Source organism: Melozone crissalis, unplaced genomic scaffold (assembly GCF_028551555.1).
Source record: "Melozone crissalis strain CALT ecotype California unplaced genomic scaffold, PUWL_Pcris_2 ptg000111l_1, whole genome shotgun sequence".
NCBI lineage: Eukaryota > Metazoa > Chordata > Aves > Passeriformes > Passerellidae > Melozone > Melozone crissalis.
In genome coordinates, this window is record NW_026535888.1 from 10,773,409 (window position 1) to 10,800,974 (window position 27,566).

The 27,566-nt window shown below is 45.1% G+C and overlaps 1 protein-coding gene across 1 annotated transcript in view; it reads left to right on the top strand.

Moving 5' to 3' along the window:
* CSMD2 (CUB and Sushi multiple domains 2) overlaps positions 1–27,566 on the top strand; it is a 247,823-nt gene that overhangs the window by 125,320 nt on the left and 94,937 nt on the right. Inside the window, exons 10-13 of the mRNA XM_054292539.1 lie at positions 2,391–2,512; positions 7,139–7,242; positions 13,295–13,407; positions 19,395–19,577. Coding sequence (XP_054148514.1) covers positions 2,391–2,512; positions 7,139–7,242; positions 13,295–13,407; positions 19,395–19,577 — 522 coding nt within the window. The remainder of the gene's footprint in view (positions 1–2,390; positions 2,513–7,138; positions 7,243–13,294; positions 13,408–19,394; positions 19,578–27,566) is intronic.

The following is a 27,566-nucleotide window of genomic DNA, read 5'->3' on the forward strand; positions in this document are numbered from 1 at the left end:
CACCCTCACTTTAAAGCTTTTTTCAGCCCCTGTTTCTGCACCTCCTTTTCCCCTCACAGACTCCTCCATGAATATCCCTAAATCCCTTCCTTTCCCTCTCTCCAGAACATTCTTTTAATTCAGGAATGTCAAACCTGAGCAGGATCACCCCTCTCCTTATCCCAGGTGTTTTCTCCCCTCTCCTCCTTCTCCTGTAAGAGGAAAGACAGGAATAAAACCTGGAAAAGCAGAGCTGGAGGGAGATTTTTAACTGGAAATGTGAAATTTTGGGGCTGTGCTTCCCCGGGAGCCTCATCCTGTGCCATGAGCCATCAGGGAATGGAATTTTTTTCTCATTTTTCCCATTTTGCCCTTGGCCATTTTGTTTTCATTCCCTCTCCGAAATGTCACATTGTGATATTTGTAATGCTAATAAAGAACAACTTGTAATATTTTTAATTGAATCCCTTTAAAGCTCTTAAAGTCATAAATAGGTTTTTTTTTTTTTCCCCAGTTCTTTTTTTCTTTAAATTCATCTGCAGATTTTTTCAAGGCTTTGGAATCCCATGTAATTCTTGAAACAAGCCTGGAATAAATTGAATCAGTATAAGAGGATATTTGGCATAAATATGTGACACTGAAAGGAAATTTATGGTGTCCTCCTGCAAGAGATAAGAAAGGATTTGCCAGCATTATTCTGTTTCTGTGAATCAACTTAATTTTTTTAGCTGCTGATTTTCATATTTTGGGGAGTTTTTTTCTATTTAAAAAGTTTCAATTTTATTTCAGCTTTCTGCCAATTTTTCTCCCAGTCTGTGCCATTTTTTAAAATTGTGTTTCTCTCAAATTCTCCAATCAGTCACAGATTTTAACCCCTTGAGCTTCAATAATTTTTTAATCTCCAGTGAGAAAACTTTGGGGGAAAGTTCTCTTCCCACAGCTTGGCCAGGAGATGATTTTCTGTATTTTACAAAGAAAAAAAACCTTTGCAGACTCCAAAAATGCAAATACATCTCCAAAATTAAATAATACATTTAAATAAATAAATAAACTTCAACAATAAATTAATTTTGAGGCTCTATCACAGCAGAGGCTATTTCCAGAACCAGGATGTTTTTCCCCACCTTTTTTTTGTGGAATATTTCAGCTAAATATTACATCAAAGGCATTCCACAGGCAAAATTTTCCCTGCTTAAGCACTTTTTCCAGTTTTTCCTTTACCTGAGGTGTTTTGAAGATGCAGAGCTGAGTTGCCACCTTAGTTCTGAGCCCACAGAAGGAAACCAGCTGATAAATACTTAATAATGACCTAATAAATCCTGGCTGTGCAGTGTTTTGGGGGTTTGATGTGCAGGAAGAAAGGGAATGGGGTTTTTTGGGAACATCAGGAAGGAGTTGTGTCATTCCTGGCCTGGATGGGGAAGGGTTTTTGTGAGGGGAAAAAAGGAAATAAATCAATGTGAGCATAGAGAGTTGGGTGTTGGTCTGAGGGGAAGTGGGAACAAGGATTGATGGAATTGGGGTTTGGTGGGATCAGGGTTTGTTGGGATCATGGGTTGATGGGATTGGGGTTTATTGGGATCATATTTGGGTATGATCAGGAGTTGTTGGGATCAGGTTTGGGTGAGATCAGGGTTTGCTGGGATCAGGGGTTTTTGGGATCAGGGTTTGTTCAGATCAGGAATTATTTGGATCAGGTTTGGGTTGGTTCAGGAGTTGCTGGCATCAGGGTTTTATGGGTTTGGGGTTGTTGGGATCATGGATTGTTGGGGAATTAGGTTTGATGGGATCAGAGGTTGATGGGATCGGAGGTTGTTGGGATTAGATTTGGGTGAGACAGGGGTTGTTGGGATCTGGGTTTGATGGGATCAGGGTTTGATGGCATCAGGCATTGATGGGATCAGGTTTGGGTGAGATCAGGGATTGATGGGATCAGGATTTTATGGGATCAGAGGTTGTTGGGATCACGGATTGTTGGGATCAGGTTTGGGTGAAATCAGGGTTTGTTGGGATCAGAGGTTGATGGGATTAGAGATTGTTGGCATCAGGCATTGATGGGATCAGAGGTTTTATAGGATCAGGGTTTGATGGGATCAGGGACTATTAGGATTGGGGCTTGGTGGGGTCAGTGATTGATGGGATCGGGGTTTGATGAGATCAGTGATTGATGGGGTCAAGGTTTGATGGGATCAGGGGTTTTTGGGATCAAGGGTTGATGGCCCCACTCCTCACAGAGAAACCCCTCATTTTCACCACCCGGGTGTAAAAAAGGAGCAGTGTAGGCCGTGAAAACACCAACTTCTCCATTTTTTCCCCCCTCTTCCCTTTTCCACCTCCTCCCACCTCCATCCCAAGCTCATCCCTCCTCCTGCCCCCCCAGCAGCGCTGAGTGTCCCCGTTTGTGTCCCCAGCCAGGATGTGTGACACGTACCTGCGCGGGCCCAGCGGCGTCATCACGTCCCCCAACTACCCCGTGCAGTACGACAACAACGCCTACTGCGTGTGGGTCATCACCGCCCTCAACCCCGCCAAGGTGAGCTGGGGGGCTTGGCTGGACAGACGGACACTCAGGGGTCACCCCGTCACCCTGCACAACCCCTGAGTGAGGAAGCACTGAGGGAGCTGGGGGGCTTGGCCTGGACAGATGGACACTCGAGGGTCACCTTGTCATCCTGCACAACCCCTGAGTGAGGAACCACTGAGGGAGATGGGGGGGCTTGGCCTGGACAGATGGACACTTGGAGGTCACCTCATCACCCTCCACAACCCCTGAGTGAGGAGCCACTGAGGGAACTGGGGGGCTTGGCCTGGACAGATGGACACTCGAGGGTCACCTCGTCACCCTGCACAACCCCTGAGTGAGGAGCCACTGAGGGAGCTGGCCTGGACAGAAGGAGACTCAGGGGTGACCTCATCACCCTCCAAAGCTCCTGAAAGGTGGCTGTGCTTCTGGGCCCTCAGTTTGGGAAGGATGTTGGGACTCTTGAGCTCATCCAGAGGGGTTCAGAAACCCTCAGAGGGGTCACCTCATCACCCTCCACAGCCCTGAAAGGTTCCCTTGCTTCTGGGCCCTCAGCTTGCAAAGGACATTGGGAGCTCATCCAGAGAGGCTGGGAACACAAACCCTGTGAGGAACCACTGAGGGACAAAAGGAGGCTCAGGGGTGCCCTCATCACTCTCTGCAGCTCCTGAAAGGTGCCTGTGCTTCTGGACTCTCAGTTCGGGAGGATTTTGGGACTCTTGAGCTGATCAGAGGGGCTGGGAGCACAAACCCTGTGAGGAACCCCGGAGGGAGTTGGGGGTGTTTGTCCTGGACAAAAGGAGGCTTAGGGGTGCCCTCATCACCTTCCTGAGAGGTGCTTGTGCTTCTGGGCCCTCAGTTTGGGAGGGATGTTGGGATTCTTGAGCTGGGGAACACAAACCCTTTGAGGAACCACTGAGGGAGCTCAGCCTGGACAAAGGGACACTCAGGGGTCACCTCATCACCCTCCACAACCCCTGAAAGGTAGCTGTGCTTCCAGACAATTCCAGACACGTCCAAACAATTCCAGACACCTCCAGGCCCATCCAAACACTTCCAAAACATCCAGAGACATCCAGACACTTCCAAACAGATCCAGACACATCCAGATGCTTCCAAATACTTCCAGACACATCCAAGGACATCCAGGAACATCCAGACAAATCCAGACACCTCCAAACATACCCATGCACATCGAGATACATCCAAACAAATGCAGACAATTCCTGACACCTCCAAACACATCCAGACACATCCAGACTCATCCAAACACATCCAGACACTTCCAAACTCATCCAGATACTTCCAGACATGTTCAGACTCACCCAGACATTTCCAAACTCATCCAGACGCTTCCAAACTCATGCAGATACTTCCAGACACATCCAAACTCATCCAGACACTTTCAAACACATCCAGACACTTTAAACACATCCAGACCCCTCCAAACTCATCCAGACCCCTCCACTATCCCAGGTTGCTCCAAGGCCTTTCCACCTTGGGATCCAGAGGGAAACCTTTTCCAGCCCCTCCTCACCCTCACATTCGGAGTTTTTTCAGCCCCCCAGGCTCAGTTTCTGTCCCCACACACTCTTCCCTGTGTTTTCCCAGCTGTCCTGAAATCCCTGCCCTTCCCTCCCTGCTGAAGGCTCGTTTAGTTCAGGGTTGTAATTAAAAGTGAGTGTAATTATTTGCAATCGAAGCCCCTTTGATATCTGGTGTGGGGAGGTGCCCAGCTCATCGGGGCAGGGAGGCTGTGCCAGGAATGCTGATTTTTCCCAATTTTTTCCCCTTTATCCAGCAGGATTTCAGCCCCCAAGGGCAGAGGAGTGAGGTTTGGGTCTATCTCATGCTATTTATGCAGCATTGTGAATTTATTGACATTTTTGCACTGGTTTAAATTTAAATATGAGCCCTGGCTCTCCTTGTAATGGGGTGAGACTGGAAAAAGCTGTGAGGGCACCAAACAATTCCCATTGCCAGGGGAAAATGGACAGGGATTGATCATTCCCAGGCCAGGGCTGTCATACCTGTACATAAATGAGATTGGAATTGGTCAAATCCATCCATTTTCAGATTTCCCAACAAGGATCTGCAGGTTCTGCTCTGTCATCCACAGAAATACGGAAATTTGTCAGCTGTGAGAGGAGATCCCTTTGCCTTTGCAATGATAAATAGCTTTAATTAATTCAATTAATGTCAATTTTTGAAGGATTTTTTGAGGTGTTTGGGTGTCTCAGTGTCGTTTACAGGGAGGGAAAACCTAAAGCAAGGAAGAAAAGCACCAAATCCTTTGGGAAGTCCACAGCTCTCCCTGCTTTCCTAAATCTTAAAGGAGATTGGAATTGGTCAAATGCATTAATTTTAAGATTTCCCAGCTTGGATCAGAGATTCCACAGCACAAGGAACTGCAGGTTCTGCTCCATCCTGCACTGAAATTTGGAAATTTTTGAGCTGTGAGAGGAGATCCCATTGCCTTTGCCTTTGAAATGATAAACAGCTTTAATTAATTCAATTAATGTCAGGTTTTGAGGGATTTTTCTTGGGTTTAGGTGTTTCAGTGTCGTTTACAGGGAGGGAAAACCTCTCCTGAAGCAGGGAAGAAAAAATCAGCAACCCCTGTGGGAAGGCCACAGCTCTCCCTGCTTTCCTAAATCCTAAAGGAGATTGGAATTGGTCAAATCCATTAATTTTAGGATTTCCCACCAAGGAACCGCAGGTTCTGCTCCATCATCCCCAGAAATATGGAAATTTGTCAGCTGGAAGAGGAGATCCCATTGCCTTTGAAATGATAAATAGCTTTAATTAATTCAATTAATGTCACTTTTTGAAGGGATTCTTTTGGTTTTAGGTGTTTCATGGTAGAAACTTTAATTTCCAGGTTGGGAAAAGCTCTCCTGGAGCAGGGAGGGTTGGGAGGAAAGCACCAAATCCTTTGGGAAGGTCACAGCTCTCCCTGCTTGTCCCTCATGGATGATCCCAGCATTTCCTGGCTGAGGGAAGGATTTGGGATGAATTACTTCCAATAATTCCCATAAAATACTTGGAAAGAATATTTTGTAATTTTTTTTTTTGTAATCTTTTCATGGTCTCAGTGGTTTTTTGATCAGCTCCTGCTCCATGGAGCTTTGGAAGAAGCAGGGAGCTGAATTTAGGAATTATTTGCAAGTCTTCTGCTCTATATTTGTTAAAAAAAGAGCCTGAGACCCACTGAGCCCCAAAATCCCCTCCAAATTTACAATTTTCCCCTCAAAATTGGGAATTTTGCATCCACAGGGCTGAGGCCTCCTCACTGACAAATTGGGATTTTTTTCCACTGCAGATTGGGGACATCAAAACCTCTTTTGGGAATATTCTGGGGTTTTTTTAGCTGGGCCCTGGTGCTTTGGGAATTAATTCCAACCACAGTGGGGAAAAGAAATCTCTGGGGAGCTGAGAAATGCATATGATAATTGGGGAATTTGCATAAAAGCTATTTCTGGCCCTTTTTTTGACACAATGGATGTTGCTGGTTGAGGTTTCTCCTGGGGTTATTCCCAAAAAAAGCCACGTCCAAGCTGATGGAGGGAGAAGGGGATGATTTATCCCAAAAGGAGGGGGAAATTCTGGACCCTGAGGGCAGGGAAATGAGGAATGAGCTTGGAAAGCTTCAGGTTAGAGCCGCTGGAGTGAATTATTGTGGATTTTTCTCCTCAAAATGTGACTGAACTTCCAATCACTTCGGAATCAGGAGTTTCATCTCATTTTCCCATTTTCCTGGCTTTGCTGTCACTTTAGCGGTTCCAGGTTTGGGGGTTCTGTGGCTCTCTGGCTCTTTAACAAATCAGTAAATAATTTAATTAAATTATTGCATTTCCAACTTTCAGAGCAAAAAAACCCAGGAAAATAGGTAAATAAATACAATATTTATAAAAAAAAAACAGGAAATGGGGAAATAAATACAATATTCAACACAAAAAACAAACCAGGAAATGGGTAAATAAATACAATGGGTAAATAAATACAATATTAAAAAAACCAAACCAGGAAAATGGATAAATAAATACAATATTAAAAAAAAAAAACAGGAAAATGGGTAAATAAATAAAGTGGGTAAATAAACACAATATTTAAAAAAACAAACCAGGAAAATGGGTAAATAAATAAAATGGGTAAATAAACACAATATTAAAAAAAACCAAAAATACGCAAAAAAACACAATAACAAAAAAACCAGGAAAATGGATAAATAAATACAATGTTCAAAAAAAGAAAAAGGAAAATAGGTAAATAAATACAAGCTTGTAAAGCTTCAGGTTAGAACTGCATGAGCTGCTGTTCTGTTACTTCAGCAGATCCAGGTTTGGGGTGTTGGTGGCTCCCTGGCTCTTTAACAAAAATCATCAATAAATATAAATCATCAATAAATATAAATCATTAAATAATTAAATTAAATTAATTACATTTCCAGATTTCAGAGAAAAAAAAAACCAAAAAAACCCCAAAAAACCCAAAAAAACCTAACAAAAAACCAAGAAAAACCACCCAACTTTTTGGGATGTTTTGGAGATTTCGATGCTCTTGGGAGCTGCTGCGGGATCCACGAGCAGGGCTTGGTGTTAATTGATGAATTAATTGTGTTAATTGTGTCTTTGGCAGGTGATCAAACTCACCTTCGAGGAGTTCGAGCTGGAGAGAGGCTACGACACCCTGACAGTGGGGGATGGAGGCCAGGTCGGAGACCAGAAATCCGTGCTCTATGTGTGAGTACCAATTCCTCAATTCCCTCTTGTGGGATTGCACCTGGCCAGGTGGGGCTGAGGGTTTAGGATGCAGGGATCCAGTGGGTTTTGGGGCTGGTTGTCACTTTGGGGACAGAAAATTGGATTTCCTTAAATTGTTCCCTCTGTGCTTTATGTGTGAGTGGCAGAATGCACCTGCCCAGGTGAGGCTGGAGGGTTTGATATGCCAGGATCCAGTGGGTTTAGGGCTTTTTTCCAGTGGTTTTCTGTCACTTTGGGGACAGAGAATTGTCCCCTCTGTGCACTAGGTGTCAGTACCAATTCTCTCCTGCAGGAATGCACCTGGCCAGGTGGGGCTGAGGGTTTAGGATGCAGGGATCCAGTGGGTTTGGGGCTGGTTGTCACTTTTGGGACAGAAAATTGGATTTCCTTAAATTGTCCTATCTGTGCTTTATGTGTGAGTACCATCCTGCAGGATTGCACCTGGCCAGGTGGGGCTGAGGGCTTGGGATGCCAGAATCCAGTGGGTTTAGGGATATTTTTTTTGGTGGTTTTCTGTCACTTTGGGGACAGAAAATTGTCCCCTCTGAGCTTTATGTGTGAATTCCAATTCCCCAGTTTTCTCCTGCAGGAATGCACCTGGCCAGGTGGGGCTGAGGGTTTAGGATGCAGGGATCCAGTGGGTTTTGGGGCTGGTTGTCACTTTGGGGACAGAAAATTGGATTTCCTTAAATTGTTCCCTCTGTGCTTTATGTGTGAGTGGCAGAATGCACCTGCCCAGGTGAGGCTGGAGGGTTTGATATGCCAGGATCCAGTGGGTTTAGGGCTTTTTTCCAGTGGTTTTCTGTCACTGTGGGGACAGAGAATTGTCCCCTCTGTGCACTAGGTGTCAGTACCAATTCTCTCCTGCAGGAATGCACCTGGCCAGGTGGGGCTGAGGGTTTAGGATGCAGGGATCCAGTGGGTTTGGGGCTGGTTGTCACTTTTGGGACAGAAAATTGGATTTCCTTAAATTGTCCTATCTGTGCTTTATGTGTGAGTACCATCCTGCAGGATTGCACCTGGCCAGGTGGGGCTGAGGGCTTGGGATGCCAGAATCCAGTGGGTTTAGGGATATTTTTTTTGGTGGTTTTCTGTCACTTTGGGGACAGAAAATTGTCCCCTCTGAGCTTTATGTGTGAATTCCAATTCCCCAGTTTTCTCCTGCAGGAAGGCACCGGGCCAGGTGGGGCTGAGGGTTTAGGATGCAGGGATCCAGTGGGTTTGGGGCTGGTTGTCACTTTGGGGACAGAAATTTGGATTTCCTTAAATTGTCCCCTCTGAGCTTTATGTGTGAGTACCAAAATGCACCTGGCCAGGTGGGGCTGCAGGGATCCAGTGGTTTTGGGGCTTTTTTTTTAGTGGTTTTCTGTCACTTTGGGGACAGAAAATTGGATTTCCTTAAATTGTTCCCTCTGTGCTGTATGCGTGAGTAGCAGAAGGCACCTGGCCAGGTGAGGCTGGAGGGCTTGATATGCCAGGATCCAGTGGGTTTAGGGCTTTTTTTAAGTGTTTTTTTGTCACTTTGGGGGCAGAAAATTGTCCCATCTGTGCTAAATGTGTGAGTTCCAATACCCCAATTTTCTCCTGAGGGAATGTACCTGGCCAGGTGCAGCTGAGGGCTTGGCACACAGGGATCCAGTGGTTTTAGGGCTTTTTTAAGTGGTTTTTTGTCACTTTGGGGACAGAAAATTTTCTTTTCTGTGCTTCACGTGTGAATACCAATTCCCCAATTTTCTCCTGCGGGAATGCACCTGGCCAGGTGAGGTTGTGGGCTTGGGATGCAGGGATCCAGTTTTAGGGCTTTAAGGTTTAGTTTTAGGGTTTTAGAGTTTTTTTTAAGTGGTTTTCTGTTACTTTGGGGACAGAAAATTGTCCCCTCTGTGCTTTATATGTGACTACCAATTCCCCAATTCTGTCCTGTAGGAATGCACCTGGCCAGGTGGTGCTGATGCAAATTTGGAATATGTGAGACTGAGCAAAGTGCAGTGCCTGGAATCTTTTCCCAGGAAGTTGTCAGTAAATTCCTGCTGCTAATCCTTCCTGGGATATATTTTTATTTTTAATAATCTGGGAGGATGAATTGAAAAGTAATGAAATGGGAGAGCGTTGTGAGGACCACAGTGCTAATTAATGTGCTTGAAAATCCATGGATCACTTTTCCCAGAGTTTTCTGCCCACTCTTAGCTGGATTATTCAGGAATAATACCTGGATACAAAGTGAGGTTTGTTTGGAAGAATCAAAATGCAGCAACTCCTGTCAAAGGCAATAATTCAATTTTTTTTCCTTGGCTGTTGAGGAGCTCAGCCCTGCTGCCTTCCTAATCAAGGAATGCACTTGAGGGGAGATGCAGAGCAGCAAATTCCACCCCAAACTGAGCTGGGAAGGATTTTTTCCAGGCTCATTCCCAAATGAAAATGGGAGCAGAGCAGATTTTTAGGCTGTAGGAATTTAATTTTCTGAATTAACAAGGACCCAAATCAATCCCCCACCCCAGCTTGTTCAAAGTGGGGTGGCAAAAGATGCAGAAAGCTTTGAAGCTCCTTTTCCTGGTGTTTTTTTTCCTCTTGGAGTGTTCCTCATTCCTGCCTGGCTGCTGCTTCAATAAATAAACTGAGAATCAACAATAACACTCCTGAACATCTCTGGGATGCAAAACAGGCACTAAAACAAGATCACTTCTTCATTTAACAGCACCCTGAGATCAATAAAATCCTGCTGCAGGTCAGGGAAATCAGAGCAGAGGCAGGGGCAGAGCTTGGCTGGGATTGTGATTGCAGGAAAAACAAAACAAAAACCACTCTAGGTTCAGAGCCTGGGCATGGTGTCCCTGTCCCTGGGGCCTGTGAGGGACAGGGACAGGGCCTGGATGGGCAGGACAGGTCTGTGATGCCCAGGGAGGCCCCATTTCCCTGAGATCCCTGTCCTGGAGAGGAGCTGGAACCTGGCAGGGAGCGGAGTTGATGTCACCTGCACTGAGGGGTGACACAGAATCCTGGGATGGTTTGGGGTAGAAGGACCTTAAAGCTCATCCAGCCATGACAGGGACACCTTCCACTGTCCCAGGCTGCTCCAAGCCTGTCCAGCCTGGCCTTGGGCCCTGCCAGGGATCCAGGGGCAGCCACAGCTTCTCTGGGCACCCTATGCCAGGGCCTGCACACCCTCACAGCCAGGAATTCCTCCCCGAAATCCCACCCAATTCTCCCCTTTTCCACTTTGAATCCATTCCCCCTTGTCCTGGCACTGCAGTTCTGGTGCCGAGTCCCTCTCCAGCTCTCCTGGCAGGAGCTGTGAGGGCTCCACTCAACATTCCCTAATCCAGGCTAAACATCCCCAATTCTCCCAGCTTGGATCACATCCCTCCTCTGGCAGGAGCAATTTCTTCCCCAAATCCCACCCAATTCTCCCCTTTTCCAGTTAGAATTTGTCCTGACCCTGCAGTTCCTGGTGCTGAGTCCCTCTCCAGTTCTCCTGCAGCTCCCAGGATGCTGAGGAGGCTCCACTCAACTTTCCCTTCTCCAGGCTGAACATTCCCAGCCTGGATCCTGTCCCTTTGTCAGCCTCACATCTCTCCTCTGGCAGGAGCAATTTCTCCCCAAAATCCCACCCAATTCTCCAATTTTTCACTTTGAATTCATTCCCCCTTGTCCTGGCACTGCAGTTCCTGAAGCTGCTGTGGGGGCTCCACTGATCTTTCCTTCTCCAGGCTGAACATTCCCAACTCCCCCAGCCTGGCTCCTGTCCCTTTATCAGCTTCACATCCCTCCTCTGTCAGGAGCAATTTCTTCCCAAAATCCCACCCAATTCTCCCCTTTCCCAGTTTGAGTTCATTCCCCCTTGTCCTGCACTGCAGTTCCTGGTGCTGACAGGAGCTGTGAGGGCTCCACTCAACCTTTCCTTCTCCGGGCTGAACATTCCCAGCCTGGCTCCTGTCCCTTTATCAGCCTCACATCCCTCTGCTCCACCAATTCCCTGTCCCCTTCTGCTGAGTTTACTTTTATCCAGGAGCCTTTCAAGTGCTGCTATTGTAGCTGGGGCCAGACCCAACCCAGAGCTGAACACATCGATTGGGATTTATTTAAACCCTGCAGAAAAGATTTAAAAAAAAACCCCTCTCACCCCTCTCCACTTGCTGTTAATTTCTGAATTTCTCGCAGATGATACCTGAGCAGAAACAGGATAATCACAACATTAAACACAGGCAACACAAGAGCCCTGCTCCTGGAATAATCATCCCACCCACACAAACGCTGCTCCTGGGAAGGGAGGCAGGAGCTGAGCTCCATCTGCCTGTGCCAAAGATGCTCCTGTGGGTGTGGGGGATAAAGCTCTGAAGCTGTGCTGAGGTGATTAATCCCAGAGGCTGAATGAGCCTCGTTAATAGGGGGAGATACCAATGATATTTCCCTCAATCTCAGCCCTCCTGGGAGGATGCTGAGGGGAAGGCAGAGCCCTGATCCTGCTGGGATTAGTGGCACTTCTCAGGGGCTATGGGGTGTTCAGCACGTTTGGATTCTCAAAGGCTCACAGGGTTTTCAGCCCATTTGGGGCTCCTGCTGGTGATGAGGTCTCTGCTGTTGAGATGACCCCAAGGTGTTGGAAAGTCTCTTTTTCCCCACCCTGAGACCCAAGAAGAAGTCAGGATTCCTTGGTTCTCCTTCTCAAGGCTGTTTATTTTTCCTTATCTGTCTGGCAGGTCAGGTTGTGGCGCAGTCCCTGCCCTTGGATTGGTGTTAGCTTTTTATACTAAGAACTATGTGTACTTTATTTACAATTACTTTCCAATACCTATCACCTGTGTTAGACAGTGAGCTTCTACCTTAAACCAATCCAAAAGTGCCAATATCACAGTAGAAGATTGAGGCCAAGAAGAGGAAGGAGAAGGACAGATCACACCCAGATTCCTCCATCTTGCCTCTTGAACCCCCATTCTAAAAACTGTAAAATTCTACATATTCACCCTGTGATAAATTCACTATCATTCTACTCAAACTCTTGTGGCTTTTAAATCTTCACACAAAGTTGGTAATTGTTTCCATGGGCTAAAATCAAAGGCTCAGGTGTTTGTGACTCCGTGCCAAGGTCTCTGTGCCCCCTGCCAGTGTCTGGAATAACCCAGGGCAGCCAGAGGAATGTTCTGGATTCCGACACTCTGGGTGCTTTTTTTCCTTTCCTAGAAACTTCTCTCAGTGCAGCAATGGAGCAGGGAATGGATGGAAAGTCATTTTCTGTGCTCCTGCAAACTGCTGCGAGGGCAGTTCAGGGGATTCAGTCACTCAGGGCTCACTTTGGCTCCTGGGAATTTGATTTGTTTGCTGATGTTTTGCCTCAATGAGCAGGGAAACGATTCCTTTGGCTGCTGGGTGATCTGATCCAACAACAGCAGGGAATTGTAATTATTGCACTGAGGGTGGTGGGGCAAGACTGAACATGGAAGGATTTTCACCAGGCTCCAAAATCTCCCAGGTTTTTGGGGTGATTCTTAATTAGTTTGGCATTTCCTTCTCCTGCAGAGTCCTTTATTTGAGGGTGATGAATCTGAGGCCACTTTGAGGCTGTTTTTATTCTATTATTATGTATTCTATTATATTTTTATAATAATACAATATTTATATATTATTTATAATTATATAATATTTTACACATTATATTATGTATTTTTATTATATCTTTATTATATTATCTATTATGTAATATGTTGTTATTTATATTATTATATATATTTAATTATTATAATCATATTTTATATTATGTAATATTATATTATGTTATACTATACTTTATTTCAATTAATATATAATTTAATAATATTATAATTTAACATATTATATTATTATGTCTTTATATTATCATATTGTTACTATTAATTTTATAATGCTAACAATATTTTATTACTATAATATATAATTTAATAACAGTATAATTTACCAATATATAATTAATATAAACATATAATATTTTAAATAATTATTATTTTAACTAATTTTTGTATATGATATAATTTTAATTTATTTTTCTTACTTATTTTTGCAGCCTGACAGGCACCACAGTCCCTGACCTCATTGTCAGCACCCAGCACCAGATGTGGCTCCTGTTCCAGACCGACAGTGTCAGCAACCTGCTGGGCTTCAAAGCCACCTACGAAGGTAACCCAGGCTCCTCCCTCCCAATTCCCCTTTTCCCAAAATATCAGGGACCAGTTGAGTGCAGGGACTGGGAAGAAAAGGGAGCTCCTCTAAATAAATCAAAAATCAGTGCAGATATTGGGGAGAAAAGGGAGCTCCTCTAAATAAATCAAAATGGGTGCAGGGATTGGGGAGAAAAGGGAGCTCCTCTAAATAAATCAAAGCTCTGCAGATTTGTTTCTTTTTATTTTTTTCCTTAAGAGTTTCCTTTCCCATCCAGGCTGGGTGAGGGCTGTCCCATTGCCATTTCAGGTGTTTTATTGGGAAAAAAAAGGGGAATTTCAGCTGATAGCAACAGGTTGTGCCTGTGGGAAGGGATGGGATGGGGAATCTCTGGTTCCAGCAGGTCTCTGGTGTCAGCTGCTTTAAACTGAGCTGTTTCAGGTGAAATCAAAGTTAATAAAAGTTAATATTGGGATTTTTTAAAAAAATCTTCCCAGAATCCAGCAAAATGTGAGTGCTCAAGTCTGGCCTAAGCTTGTGTTTGCTGCTGTCATGGGTGTTGGCGTGTTCTGACCCCATGGTGGGGTGGAACAGGATGGGCTTTAAGGCCTCTTCCAACCCAAACCAGTCTGGGATTCCCTGAAGGAGATAAAAAAGGATCTAAAGAGGAAACTCAGCAAGGAGGGGGTAAATTAAAAGGAAAAATCCCTTCCTGCCCCTCCCTGCCACCCAAAAACAGCAGAGCAGGTGCAGCACTGGGCCTGGTTTTGCTAGGACCAGCATCGCATTAAACCCTGTCCTGAGGTTTAGGCCAGGCTTAAACACCAGGAACAGCTCAAAGCCCTTCTGTGGCTCCTGCTTTGTGACAGACTCAAGCCATTAAATTTAATTTAAATTAAATTTAATTTAATGGGAGAGCCGAGCAACAGGGATGGAAACCCCTTGGCCTCCTCAGAGACCCCAACACCAACAAAACAGTGAGGCAGGAGATGCAGAACCTAAAATAATATAAATCCAGGGCTGGATTCCCACCTGGATAATTGGCAAAAGAGCTGCAGGAAGCAGCAGCTCATCCCAGCAAAGTTTGAAAAAAAAGAAAAATAAAATCCTTATTCCTTCTGCTGAAGAACTGGAGTTTATTCCAAGCAAGAGCATAAAGGTAAATCAATTGTATCAATTCCTGTGGTAAGATGAAAAAGTTTGATGAAAAGCACAAAGGGCAGGGGAGGAAATCTCCACCTCCAGCCCTGCAGAGCTCCTAAGCCTCTTTAGCACCGTGGGGCTGAATTCCAGCTCTCCACAGCCAAAGCCTTGCTCAGCACTCCCCTGACAATAAACAGCTTTTAATCATCCCCTGCCTGCAGCAGGGGGCTCAGACCTGACTCAGCTCCTTCCCAATTCCAGCAGAAATCCAAATTAAATTAGTGTGGGAGCGCCCATAAATCTGGTTTTAATTTGAAATTCTGGCTTTCTATTAAAACAATGAGACAGTGAATTACAATTTGGCTTTGTTCTGGTTTTTGGTGGAGTTTTTTTGTGATGTTTCTGTTCTTACCACAGCAATTTATAAAATTCATTTACATTTATGCTGTTGCTTGGCATAAACTCAGGTTCATCAGTAGAAGAAATAAAGGTTGAATGGGCTGGGAATTCTGCAGGAATATCCTGATGGATGTTGAAGGCACCAGCTCCAGGGCAAGGAGTTTTCCCAACAAATCACCCAATTTCATTCATTCTTGGAGGCAAAAACTAAAAGGCAACAGAAACACCCTCCTCTAAATTCCTACCTGACAGCATAAGCTTTAATTAATTAAACCAAGGTCATTTAAGTACAAAATCCTGTGTGTAAGGTAAAATCCTTTAGGCTGGAATGAGATAAAAATGGGATCATTTTCATTCATTCTTGGAGGCAGAAACTAAAATGCAACAAAAACACCCTGGTCTTGATTCCTCCATTTTCTTACCTGACACCATTAGCTTTAATTAATTAATTAATTAATTAAGCCAAGGTCACTTAAGTACAAAATCCTGAGTGTGAGGTAAAATCCTTTGGGCTGGAATGAGATAAAAATGGGATCATTTTCATTCATTCTTGGAGGCAGAAACTAAAAGGCAACAGAAACACCCTCCTCCCTAAATTCCTACCTGACACCATAAGCATTAATTAATTAAGCAAGTTCATTTAAGTACAAAACCTGTGTGTGAGGTAAAATATTTTCCTGGGTGTTTCCTGGCTGGGGATGAGATTTGTGGGATTTCCACAGTCTCAAAAATCCTTCACCCTGTGGCTACCCCTTCCAGAAAACTGAGTTTGACTTGCTGGCAGCTCCAAAAATCCTCATTTTCCCTCAGAAAACCCCTCATTTTCCCTCAGAAAAAAATCTTCATTTTCCCTCAGAACAATCTTCATTTTCCCTCAGAAAAAAATCCTCATTTCCCCTCAGAAAAATCCTCATTTTCCTTCAGAAAAAAAAATCCTTATTTTCCCCTCAGAAAAATCCTTATTTTCCCCTCAGAAAAATCCTCATTTTCCCCAGAAAAATCCTCATTTTCCTTCAGAAATGATGCAGGCAAGAACAGGAATTCCCAGGGAGGAGCATCCTGGATTTGGGGAGGTGTGAGGGAGTTTTTTTTTCTCATTCCTCACCCAATTTCCCACCCACCACCCTCAGCCAAACATCACAAAGAGCTCTGCAAAATTCCTGCTGCTACATTTTTCCCTCAGAAAATGCAGTTTTGACAAAAAATTTCCCCTTGTATGAATAATATTTGATGGAGAAAGCTGTGAAAGATTCATGTCAACTTGTTTCCTTTCAATAATGTCAAAACACTTGGTTTGGATGTTCTTGTTTAGTTTTGACTTTTATTATTCTAATGTGGAAGTGATTTTACTTTAAACATTCATCAGGAGGAATGTTTCAATCTTATTGAAGTAACATGTTTTGATATTTTTGAATCACTCCTTTTTTTTTTTTTTTAAATGGAACTTCTGCCCTGCTCAATATTTCATGGATTTTACTCCCTCACACAAAGAAATGCAGGAACCAGGGGATTTTTCTCAGGTCAAAAAATGGAATTGCCGAATAAATTCAATTTCCTGACCTCTGTGAGGTGATGAAACCTTCGAGCTGTGTTTGCCTGCTGCTGACAAGGAGAGGGTGGGAATTGGGAGCTCTAATTCCTCATTTTCCTCCCATTTTTAACCCACTTATTTGAGTTGGGGTCGTGCAGAGTGACAGGAAAGGGTGAGGAGGGAGGAGACCCTGCAGTGATGTCTTGATTCTCTCTCATCCAAGGGTCAAAATGCTGATTTTACCTCGCTTGGCTGCATTTTTTCTGAGCTCCTGATGCCCTCAGCACATCCTGATTTTACTGATGCTGCACATTCCCAGTTCCCTTTGGAATTCCAGCTCTGGAAATTCTGCTTTTGCCCAAGCTGGAGCTGCTTGGTGCAGAATTCCTGTGGTTCCCATCCCTGCAGGGCCACCAGCCCAAGCTGAGGGAAACATTTGGGGTTGGCTCTGGGGTTTTGGCATCTCTGACCCTTCTGGGAAGCTTCCGTGGCCTTCAGGAGGATGGGGCTGCCATGACTCAGGCAGGAATTTTTTGTGTCCGTTTGTGGAGTTTTGGGGTTGCCAAAATGGGAATTTTTTATGTCTGTGTGTGGAATTTTGGAGCTGCCACAATGGGAATTTCCTGTGTCCATGTGTGGAATTTTAGGACTGCCAGGATGGGGTCAGGCAGGAATTTTTTGTGTCCATCTGTGGAGGAGTTTTGGGGCTGCCACAATGGGAATTTCTTGTGTCCACGTGTGGAATTTTGGGACTGCCAGGATGGGGTCAGGCATAAATTTTTTGTGTTGGTGTGTGGAGTTTTGGGGCTGCCAAAATTAGGAATTTTTTGTGTCCGTGTGTCGAAGTTTTGGGGCTGCCAAGACGGGAATTTTTAATATCCATTTGTGCGGGCATTTCGGGGCTGCCAGGATGGGAATTTTTTGTGTTCATGTGTGGAATTTTGGGACTGCCAGGATGGGGTCAGGCAGGAACTTTTTGTGTCCGTTTGTGGAGGAGTTTCAGGGCTGCCAGGATGGGAATTTTTTGTGTCCATGGGTGGAATTTTGGGGCTGCCAAAATGGGAATTTTTATTTCCACTTGTGGAGTTTTAGGGCTGCCATCCCTGGCACTTGCTCACTGCATTTCCAGGTTCCAGGGTGTGGAAGGGAAGGGATGACAGCCAAGGGTGTTCTGAGTGGCAGCAGGGAGCATCCCCAGCCCCCAGGTCCCCGTCAGACACGCTGATAAATGTTCCACATCCACTCCCTCCCATCCCAGCTCGTTGCTATTCCTTGAGTTTTCCAGCTGAATTTTCATTTCATGCTAAGCACTGTTGGCCTTGTGCGTTTTTTGAGGGGAGGAATGAACAGTTCAGTGCAGCTTTAACACCCAAAATTTTCATTTTCCATCCCTAATGTGCAAGTGCAGCTCCTAAACAGTCGGATTTGGAAAGTGTGCAGGAAGATCTGTAAATCCTGGCAAAGTGCTTTCACTGAGAGGCAAAAAAACCTCAGCCTGTTTCATGAAAACTTTTAATATTAATTTATGTTAAATTATTTTGGGGATGCTTCATTAGCTAGCAGTGAGTTTTCAGCTCGAGATGCAGCAGAAGCTCCGTGACTTCTGCTCAAAATACACCTGGATGTGGAGTTGCCTGGAGCCAGAATAATAATGAGGGTGCTTGTTGTTATTCCAGCCAAATTGGGATATTAGAGGGAGTCATGCAAATCTCAGCTCCCGTGGTTTGCCTCTGTAAAGGAAGTGTCAGAAAAGAAATTTCCAATTTGGTGCAAGAAATTGGAAACGGGGAGGAAAAAGACAGCGAGACTGATCAGAGATGATGGGGATAAAAACCAGAGGAGTGTGGAGCAGATAAATAATGTGGGAACACTAAGGAAGAATGAAAGAATGAAGTTTTTGGGGCTAAAAACCAGAGGATTGGCAAAGGAGTGTGGGGCAGATAAACAATGTGGGAACACTCAGGAGGAATGAAATTTTTGGGGATATATCCAAAGGATTGGGAGTGGAAAGGAGAGTGGAGCAGGTAAATAATGTGGGGACACTAAAGAGGAATGAAGGAATGAAGTTTTTGGAGCTAAAAACCAAGAGGATTGGGAGAGGATTGAGCAGCAGATAAATAATGTGGAAGTACTCAGAAAGAATGAAGTTTTTGGGGATAAGTCCAAAGGATTGGGAGAGGACAGGAGTGTGGAGCAGATAAATAATGTGGGAACACTAAGGAGGAATGAAGGAATGAAGTTTTTGGAGCTAATAATGATCCAGGGCAGGGAGCCTTTTGGAAATGGGATTGAGGGGAGCAGGAGGTAACAGGAAATTGTGCCTGGGGTTTATTTGGAGTCCAAATCAGAGAGGGATTAACTCTGTGTGAATGGGAATGGGGTTTAGGAGAGAATCGGGGTTGGGATGCCACAACCTGTGGGGGCTTCACCAGCTGGGCCTCAGCCCCTTCCCCACACCCAGATTCTGTTTTCTCTCTTCCAACTCCTTCCCCACACCCAAATTCTCTCTTCCAGCCCCTTCCCACACCCAGATTCTGTTTTCTCTCTTCCAACTCCTTCCCCACACCCAAACCCTGTGTTTTCTCTCTTCCAGCCCCTTCCCACACCCCAATCCTATGTTCTCTCTTCCAGCCTCTTCTCCACACCCAAATTTTGTGTTCTCTCTCTTCCAGCCCTTTCCTCACACCCAAATTCTTTCTTCCAACCCCTTCCCACATTCAAATCCTGTTTTCTCTCTTCCAGCCCCTTTCCCGCACCCAGATTCTCTGTTCGCTCTTCCAACACCCTGACCCTGTGTTCTTTCTCTTCCACCCTCTTCCCCACACCCAAATTCCTGTTTCCTGTCTTCCAACCCCTTCTCCACACCCAAATTCTCTGTTTTCTCTCTCCCAGCCCCGTCCCTCACCCAACCCCGTGTTGTTTTTCGTTGCAGAGATTGACCAGGGCAGCTGTGGGGACCCCGGCGTCCCCGCCTTCGGTCGCCGCGAGGGCTCCCGCTTCCGCCACGGCGACACCCTGCACTTCCAGTGCCAGCCCGCCTTCGAGCTCAAGGGCCACAAAAGCATCACCTGCCAAAAGAGCAGCCAGTGGTCTGCTCAGAAACCTGTGTGTGTTTGTAAGTGGGTCAGCAGTGCCCTGGGTGCCCTCTGAGGGGACACCGAGGTGGTGGCGCCTGCCCCGTGGCACCTTCAGCCAGCTTGGGGACAGGTTTGGGGTCTTCACTGGGCAGGGCAGGGGAGATTTGGGCTGTGCTGGGCTCCCCCTGCCTTGTCCTGAGGGAAAAAAATCAGCCCTTGGTGGTAGCACAGACAGGGCATGGCCAAGTTCCACATTTAAACGTGGAGTCTCTCTGTAGAGATGGATTTGGGCTGTGTTTGGCTCTCCCTGCCTTGTCCTGAGGGAAAAATCAGCCCCAGGTAGAGAGGACCCAGCAAATTCACAATTTAAACCTGGATTCTGTTTGTAGAGATTGATTTGGGCTGTGCTGGGTTCTCCCTGCCCTGAGAGAAAATGAAATCCTTGGTGGCCAGCACAGACAGGACATGACCAAATTCACAATTTAAACCTGGGGTCTCTTTGTAGAGATGGATTTGGGCTGTGCTGGGCTCTCTCTGCCTTGTCCTGAGGGAAAAATCAGCCCTTGGTGGACAGGACCCAGCAAATTCCAGATTTAAACCTGGATTCTCTTTGCAAAGAGAGATTTGGGCTGTGCTGGGCTCTCCCTTCCCTTCCCTTCCCAGAGGGAAAATCAAATCCTTGGTGGCCAGCACAGACAAGACCCGGCCAAATTGACAATTTAAACATGGATTCTGTTTGCAAAGAGAGATTTGGGCTGTGCTGCCGTGCTCTGAGGGAAAATCAGTCCTTGGTGGCCTTGGCACAGAAAGGACCCAGCAAATTCCAGATTTAAACTTGAATTCTCTTTGTAGAGAGAGATTTGGGCTCTTCAGTGCTCTCTCTGCCCTGCCCTGAGGGAAAATCAAGTCCTTGGTGGCCAGCACAGACAGGACACGGCCAAATTCACAACTTAAACCTGAATTCTCTTTTTACCCCCTCATTTTTTCCCTCATGATCCGACCCTCTCCAGGCTCCCTCCTGCTGGGCCTCAGTTTTACATTTGTTGCCCCATTCTCAGCAGGTTTGGGATATTCTGCTCTCTGTGGTGACTCAGGATCACATTTTGGGGTGGAAATGGGAGTTCTGCCCAGTCCCTGTGGGGTTTCAATGCTCTCAGTGTCCTCTGTAGATATATTGAGCAATTTGCTTTATTGCCCTGACAGGACCTTCCTGCAGGAATTTTCCCCAGAGTTTTCCCTCTGTTTCCCCCGGCTGGTGATAACCTCACTCTTCTTTTTATCTCCTTTTCTGCCTTTTTTAAATCTCCTTTTCTACTTTTGTTGGCTCTGTTAAAATCTGGGCCTTGTTGGAGCAGGGGAGTGAGGCTGAAGCTGAAAAAAAACCAGGAAAATGCAGTTGAGGGAGGGGAGAATGCAGAGGGAGAAAGCAAAAATGTTCTTTTTAGAAGTTCAGGTGCCAAACTGGGTGGAATTCCAGTGAAAATGTGGTGTGACAGGAGCTAATCCATGAAAAGGATGGAGCTGGGGGGGAAAAAATCAAGTTTTGCAGAGGGTCTGGAGAGTTGGGAGAAAATTTGGGGTCATGGAGAAGGGGGAGAACCAGTTTGGATTCAGTGCCTTTATTTTCAAATATTTGTTTAAGCTCAGAGAAATGCCTGGGGAAAGGAAGCAATTCCTCTGAGTCCTCCCTTTTCCAGCTGCCATCCCTCCCTTCCTGTTTGGTTTTTTTTATTTGTAAGCAAATCAGCTGGAGGTGCTGCTGAGGAAAAAAATATTGGAGTTTTTCCTGGGAGGTGGGAAGTGTTAGACTGGTCCTGTGCTGGTTTTTCCTTTTAATTTCTTGGAATTTCAGGTGAATTTGGACAAGTTGGTGTGGTTGAGGCTGGTGCTGAGAGTTTGAAATGAGGATAAACCTGTGGTTTGTGCTCAGGGCAGCAGGACTGGGTGGTAACAGAGTAAAAAGGAGATTTTTGGTTAAAAAGGATTATTGATGTTGATCAAATCAAGCCCCATCCATGCAAAGCATGGCAGGAATCTTTCAGTTCCAATAATTCCAGTGTGATCTGTTCTCTGTGGCGCTTGGGATATTAATGGATCAAAAAAACAATGTGCAGGCAATGGGAAAAATGTGAAAAATGTCTCACAGACCCCTCCTGACCTTCACTCCTGATTTATTGTGGAGCAGGAGGGGTCACAAAATGGACAAAATGTGTTTGAATTCCAGGTGGGAAATGTTGGGAGAACATCAGATGTGAGGGGGAGAAATGAGGGAACCCTTTTGCTTCTGTGAAATTTGGATTTGGGGGGTTTGTTTCTTTGAAATTTGGGGTTTGGGGGTAGTCTCTTTGTAATTTGGGTGTTGGGGGTTTGTTCCTGTGGAATTTGGGGAGTCTGGTTGGTTTTGGGGTATCTGTGGGTGTGTTCCTCTTAAGTATGGGTGTTTGACTCTAAAATATCAGTTTCTGGGTGTCCGTTTCTGTACAATTTAGGTGTCTGAATGTTTGTTTCTGTCCAATTTGAGTGTCAGGGTATCTGTTCCTATACTTTGTGGGTGTCTGGGTGTTTATTTCTGTACAGTTTGAGTGCCTGGGTGTTTATTTCTATACAATTTGCAAGTCTAGGTGTTTATTTCTGTACAATTTGAGTGTCTGGGATCTGTTTCTGTACAATTTTAGTGTCTGCATGGCTGTTTCTGTGCAACTGCGTGTATCTGGCTGTTTGTTCCTGTTCCATCTGGGTGTCTGTTCCTGTTCAGTGTGGGTGTCTGAGTGTTTATTTTTGTACAATTTAGGTATTTGGGTATCTGTTTCTGTGAGATTTGGATGGTTGGGTGTCTGTTCCTGTTCAATGTGAGTGTCTGGATGTTTTTTCCCCTGTTAAATTTGGGTGTTTGAGTGTCTGTTCCTGTTAAATTTGGGTGTCTGGGAGTTTATTTCTGTACAATTCAGATGTCTAGGTGTCTATTCCTGTTCAGTTTGAGTGTGTGAGTGTTTATTTCTGTACAATTTAGATGTCTGGATGTTTGTATCTGTAGTTTGGGTGTCTTTCTGTACAGTTTGTGTGTCTGGCTTTGGGTGATGGCTGAAATTCTTCTCTCTGTCTTGCACCATCCTGCACTGTTTGAACCAACTCCATAATTTGTTTTTGGCTTTAAAAATGGCATTTCCAGGGTTGGGGGATGTGGTGTCTGTCGCAGGCCTGGGCAGTTCCATACCCAGAACTGGATTTTGGACAGAGCTTGTTCCTTTTTCTCAGCAAAATGGGCTTGGGAGGGCATTGGATGAACATCCCTGAAGGAAAACCCTTGTGCTCTGATTTGGGGATAGAATATCCTGTGGCTGGGGAGATTATTCAGTTTATAAACAGAGAATCAGCTCCATAATTCCAGCTCTGGAGCTGCTGACACTGAGGATGGAGATGTGGTGAGGGAGAGATCCAGCGTGGGAATTGCTGTTCAAACATCCTCGTGTGGAGTAGAGAATAAAACCCCTCATTTCCTGGTTTTATTTGTCCCCAAAATTCACTGAATCAGGTTTATGTGACAGAAAGAGCAGGGCCCTGGTGCTCCTGGGGGGGTTCTGCAGTGAGAGGATCTTTGAGGGATCTTTGTTCTTCCCTTCCCTTCTCCTCCTGCTTTTCCCAAATTTTCACCCTGCATTTCCCTCTGGGTGCTTGACCCGTGCCAGGCAGCGCCGTCATTTTCCACGAGGGATGATTGTGGCACTTGGAGTGACAATAAATGTCATTGTCACCTCCTTGGGCAGAGTTCCTGCCTTGGTTCAGGTGCCCTCTGCCAGTTCTGGGAGAGTCCTTCCAGAATTTCTGCTGCAGCTTCAGTTTGTTGGGATCACACTTGGAAAATTCAGGTTTTTCTGGACCCGCCTCGTGTTTGACAGGGAATTTAATGGTGGGGGAGTAAAAGGAGGGGAGTAAAAGGAGTCGATTTGGGCCCCAAAATTCTTGGGAATGGGAAGGGTCTACACTGACCCCAGCAGGGTTGGGTTGGTTGGCGTCGCTCAGCAGTTTTGGGATCGTTGTGGTCATTCCTGGGAAGGTTTGGGGGTAAATCTAGGAAAGTTTGGATGGATTTGGAGCAAGCACATTCATTTCTGGAAATGTTTGGGTTTGGGATTCACGTGATCATTCCTGGGAATGTTTGAATGAAACATGTTCATTTCTGGAAATATTTGAGTAGGTTTGAGATTCATGTGATCATTCCTAGGAATGTTTGGATTTGGGGATAAATCTGAGAAAGTTTGAATGGATTTGGAGCAAACACATTCGTTTCTGGACATGTTTGGGTTTGGGATTCATGTGGTCATTCCTGGTAGTGTTTGAATGGATTTGGGATTAACGTGGTTGTTCCTGGGAATGTTGGATTTGGTTTGGGAATGTTGGATTTGGTTTGGGATTCATGTGGTCATTCCTGGGAATGTTTGATTTGGTTTGGGATAAATCTGTTCATTCCTGGGAATATTTGAATGGATTTGGGATTCATATGGTCATTCCTAGGAAAGTTTAGGGATAAATCTGGGAATGTTTGGATGGATTGGGAGCCAACACATTCATTTCTGGAAATGTTTGAGTTTGGGATTCATGTGGTCATTCCTGGGAGTGTTTGATTTAATTTGGATTAATGTGGTCGTTCCTGGGAATGTCTGAATGGATTTGGGATAAATCTGTTCATTCCTGGGAATGTTGGATTGGGTTTTGGATTCATGTGGTCATTCCTGGGAGTGTTTGAATGGATTGAGGATAAACATGTTCATTTCTGGGAGTGTTTGAATGGATTGGGAACAAATCTATTCATTCCTGGCAGTGTTTGATTCCATTTGGGGATAAATCTGTTCATTTCTGGGAGGGTTTGGGTTTGGGGAGAAATGTGTTCATTCCTGGTTGGTTTTGAATGGACTGGGGACAAATGTGTTAATTCCTGGGTATGTGTGAGTGGATTTGGGATAAATGAGTTTGTTCCTGGGTTTGTTTTTTAACACATCTTCATTCCTGGGAATGTTTGGATGGATTGGGAACAGATGTGGATAAATGTATTCTTTGCTAGGTATATTTAATGGATTTGGGATAAATGTGTTCATTAACATGCCAGATATTCCTGCCAAAAAGCTCTGCCACAGGGAAGTGGTGGCTGCCCAAAAGTGTCCCCCCAGCCCCTGAGGGACAGTCCCATGCAGCATTGGCAGGGAGAGGTGAACAGCAGCACCACGAGGCTTTTTTGGGCCAAGAAAATGCCCACAAACTTCCACCTCCTTGTGGCCACTGCCAAAATTCCCAAGGGAGCTGCTGGGAGAGGAAGAGCTCTGTTGGAAATGATGGGAATTCAGGAGAGGAAGGTGCAGAAGCTTTTCAGGAGCAGATGGCTGCAGGATCCAGCCCTGTCCCAGTGGGGATCAGCAGTTCCCAGTTAAGTTTTTTAAAACTTCAGCTCCTTCCCAAAGCCAAGCCCTGCTCCTGCTGGAGTGGGTGGCAGTGAAACCTGCTCTTCTCTGCACATCTATTTTAAATTCAGTGATATTTTCCTCAAGATTTGCTTCCCAAAACCTGCCTGGTTTTCATTCTTCTCCTCATACCTGCAGTCCCACCCCCGGACTGTGCTGAGTTTTGTTGCTCTGAAATGACAAAACCCTCCCGGTTAATTTTGCTCCAAACTCCTTCCCTCCCCTCCCACCTGCCCTGAGGTGCCACAAGGTTTTTAGGAGGAAAAGGCACCATGAGATGCAGATTTTTATATTTTTTTTTGCCCTTGGAATAACAGATACAGAAAGAGGAAAATACAAAATGTGAAGAACTTCGCTGCCCAGCTGGAGCAGTGCCCTGAGCTTCCAGCACTGTCCTGCTTTCCCAGCCCATCACCAAGGAGGAATTTTTGGAAAAAAAATTGAAATGCAAAGCAGAAAATCCACTCCTGTCTCCCAGCTCTCTCCCAAGAGGTCTGTGGGAGCAGGATCTAAAAACTGAGAGGAAAGTCAAGAATTTTGGATTGTTTCCATGGAAACTGCAGTTGTTCCAGGGATTCCTTGCTTGGTTTTCAGCTCCTGACCCTGCTCCTGTGGTGTGACCTCACTTTGGGATCAGCTCTGGGTTCTCCTGAAGGATGAGCAGGGATGGAGGCAGGAACAGGAGGAGAGAGGTGGGATCTGGGAAGGGAGAGTAAAAGGGAAAAGAGAAAAGAGAGGAAAGAGAAAGAGAGAAAAGAGAAAGAGAAGAGAGAAAAGAGAAAGGAAAGCAAAGGGAGAAAAGAGAAAGAGAAAGAGAGGAAAGAGAAGAGAGAGAAGAGAAAGAGAAGAGAGAGAAGAGAGAAGAGAGAAAAGAGAAAGAGAAGAGAGAAAAAGAGAAGCGAGAAAAGAGAAAGAGAAGAGAGAAAAGAGAAAAGAAAACAGAAGAGAGAAAAGAGAAGAGAGAAGAGAAAAGAGAGAATTGCAGGAATTTCTCCTGCCTGCTCCATGTTAACATCCATATCTCTCTCCCAAAAAAAGAACCAAGGAGCTGCTCCTTCCTTGTTTCACTGCTCTAAACCAAGCAGAATCCTGGTGCTGCTTGTGATAACGTGAACAAATCCCTGTGCTGGTTCATTCATGCCGTGGTCTCGCTGCTCTGTGTCTGCTGTGATTTATTCTGTATTTAATAAAGGGATTTTTCTCATTGCCTTTGCAGTAATTGGTCAGCAATAAGGATTATTGGCAAATGTAGCAATTATCGACAAATAAAAAAAAAATTATTGACACAGGCAGCTTTGTAAACAGGCCCCTGTGCTGTGCACATAATGAAATGGCCTCTGCTGGCATTTAACAAGGGTAATGAATATTAATTGCAGCCAGGGCTGCTGATGGGCAGCTGCAGGCAGCAGGGCTGGCCTCTGTCATGTTGGGGATGGCTCCTGCTGCTCAGGGCTCTTTGGGATGCTCCAGGTGCAGCTGGGCTGTCTCCATCCTCTTCCTCCTGACAGCCTGGCCCTGCCTGTGACACGCTGTTAAACAGCTCCTGGTTTGTCCCAGTGTGCAGCTGCAGGGAGGCTGGAGGGGCAGAGCTGAAACCTCCTTCCAAGTGAGGGAAAAACTCCTTTCAAGTGAAGAAAAATCTTCCACATAGAAGAAAAACCTCCTTCCATAGTAAGGAAAAATTTCCTTCCAAGTGAGGGAAAACCTCCTTCCATAGTGATGAAAAATCTTCCACAGAGAAGGAAAACCTTCTTCCATGGTAATGAAAAATCTCCTTCCAGAGAGAGAAAAAAATCTCCTTCCACAGCAAGGAAAAACCTTATTCCATGGCAATGGAAAGCCTCCATCCACAGTGAAGAAAAATCTTCCACAGAGAAGGAAAACCTCCTTCCATAGTAAGGAAAAATCTCCTTCCAGAGAGAGGAAAAATTTCCTTCCACAGAGAAGAAAAACCCCCTTCCAAGTGAGGGAAAAACTCCTTCCATAGTGAAGAAAAGCCTTGCACAGAGAATAAAAATCTTCCACAGCAAGGAAAAACCTTCTTCCACAGCAATGGAAAACCTTCTTCCAAGTGAAGAAAAATCTTCTACAAAGAGGGAAAATCTCCTTCCATGGTAAGGAAAAATCTCCTTCCAGAGAGAGGAAAAATTTCATTCCACAGTGAAGAAAAATCTTCCACAGAGAAGAAAAACCTCCTTCCATAGTAAGGAAAAATCTCCTTCCACAGAGAAGGAAAACCTCCTTCCACATAAGGAAAAATCACCTTCCATAGTGAGGAAAAATCTCCTTCCAGAGAGAAGAAAAATCTCCTTTCACAGAGAGGAAAAATCTCCTTCCACAGTGAGGGAAAACCTTGCACAGAGAAGGAGAACCTCCTTCCATGATAAGGAAAAAATCTCCTTCTAGGGAGAAAAAAAATCTCCTTTTATGGCAAGGAAAACCTCCTTCTACAGTGAAGAAAAATCTTCCACAAAGAGGGAAAACCTCCTTCCACAGAGGCCAAAAATCTCCTTCCAGAGAGAGGGAAAACTTCCTTCCACAGTGAAGAAAAATCTTCCACATAGAAGAAAACCC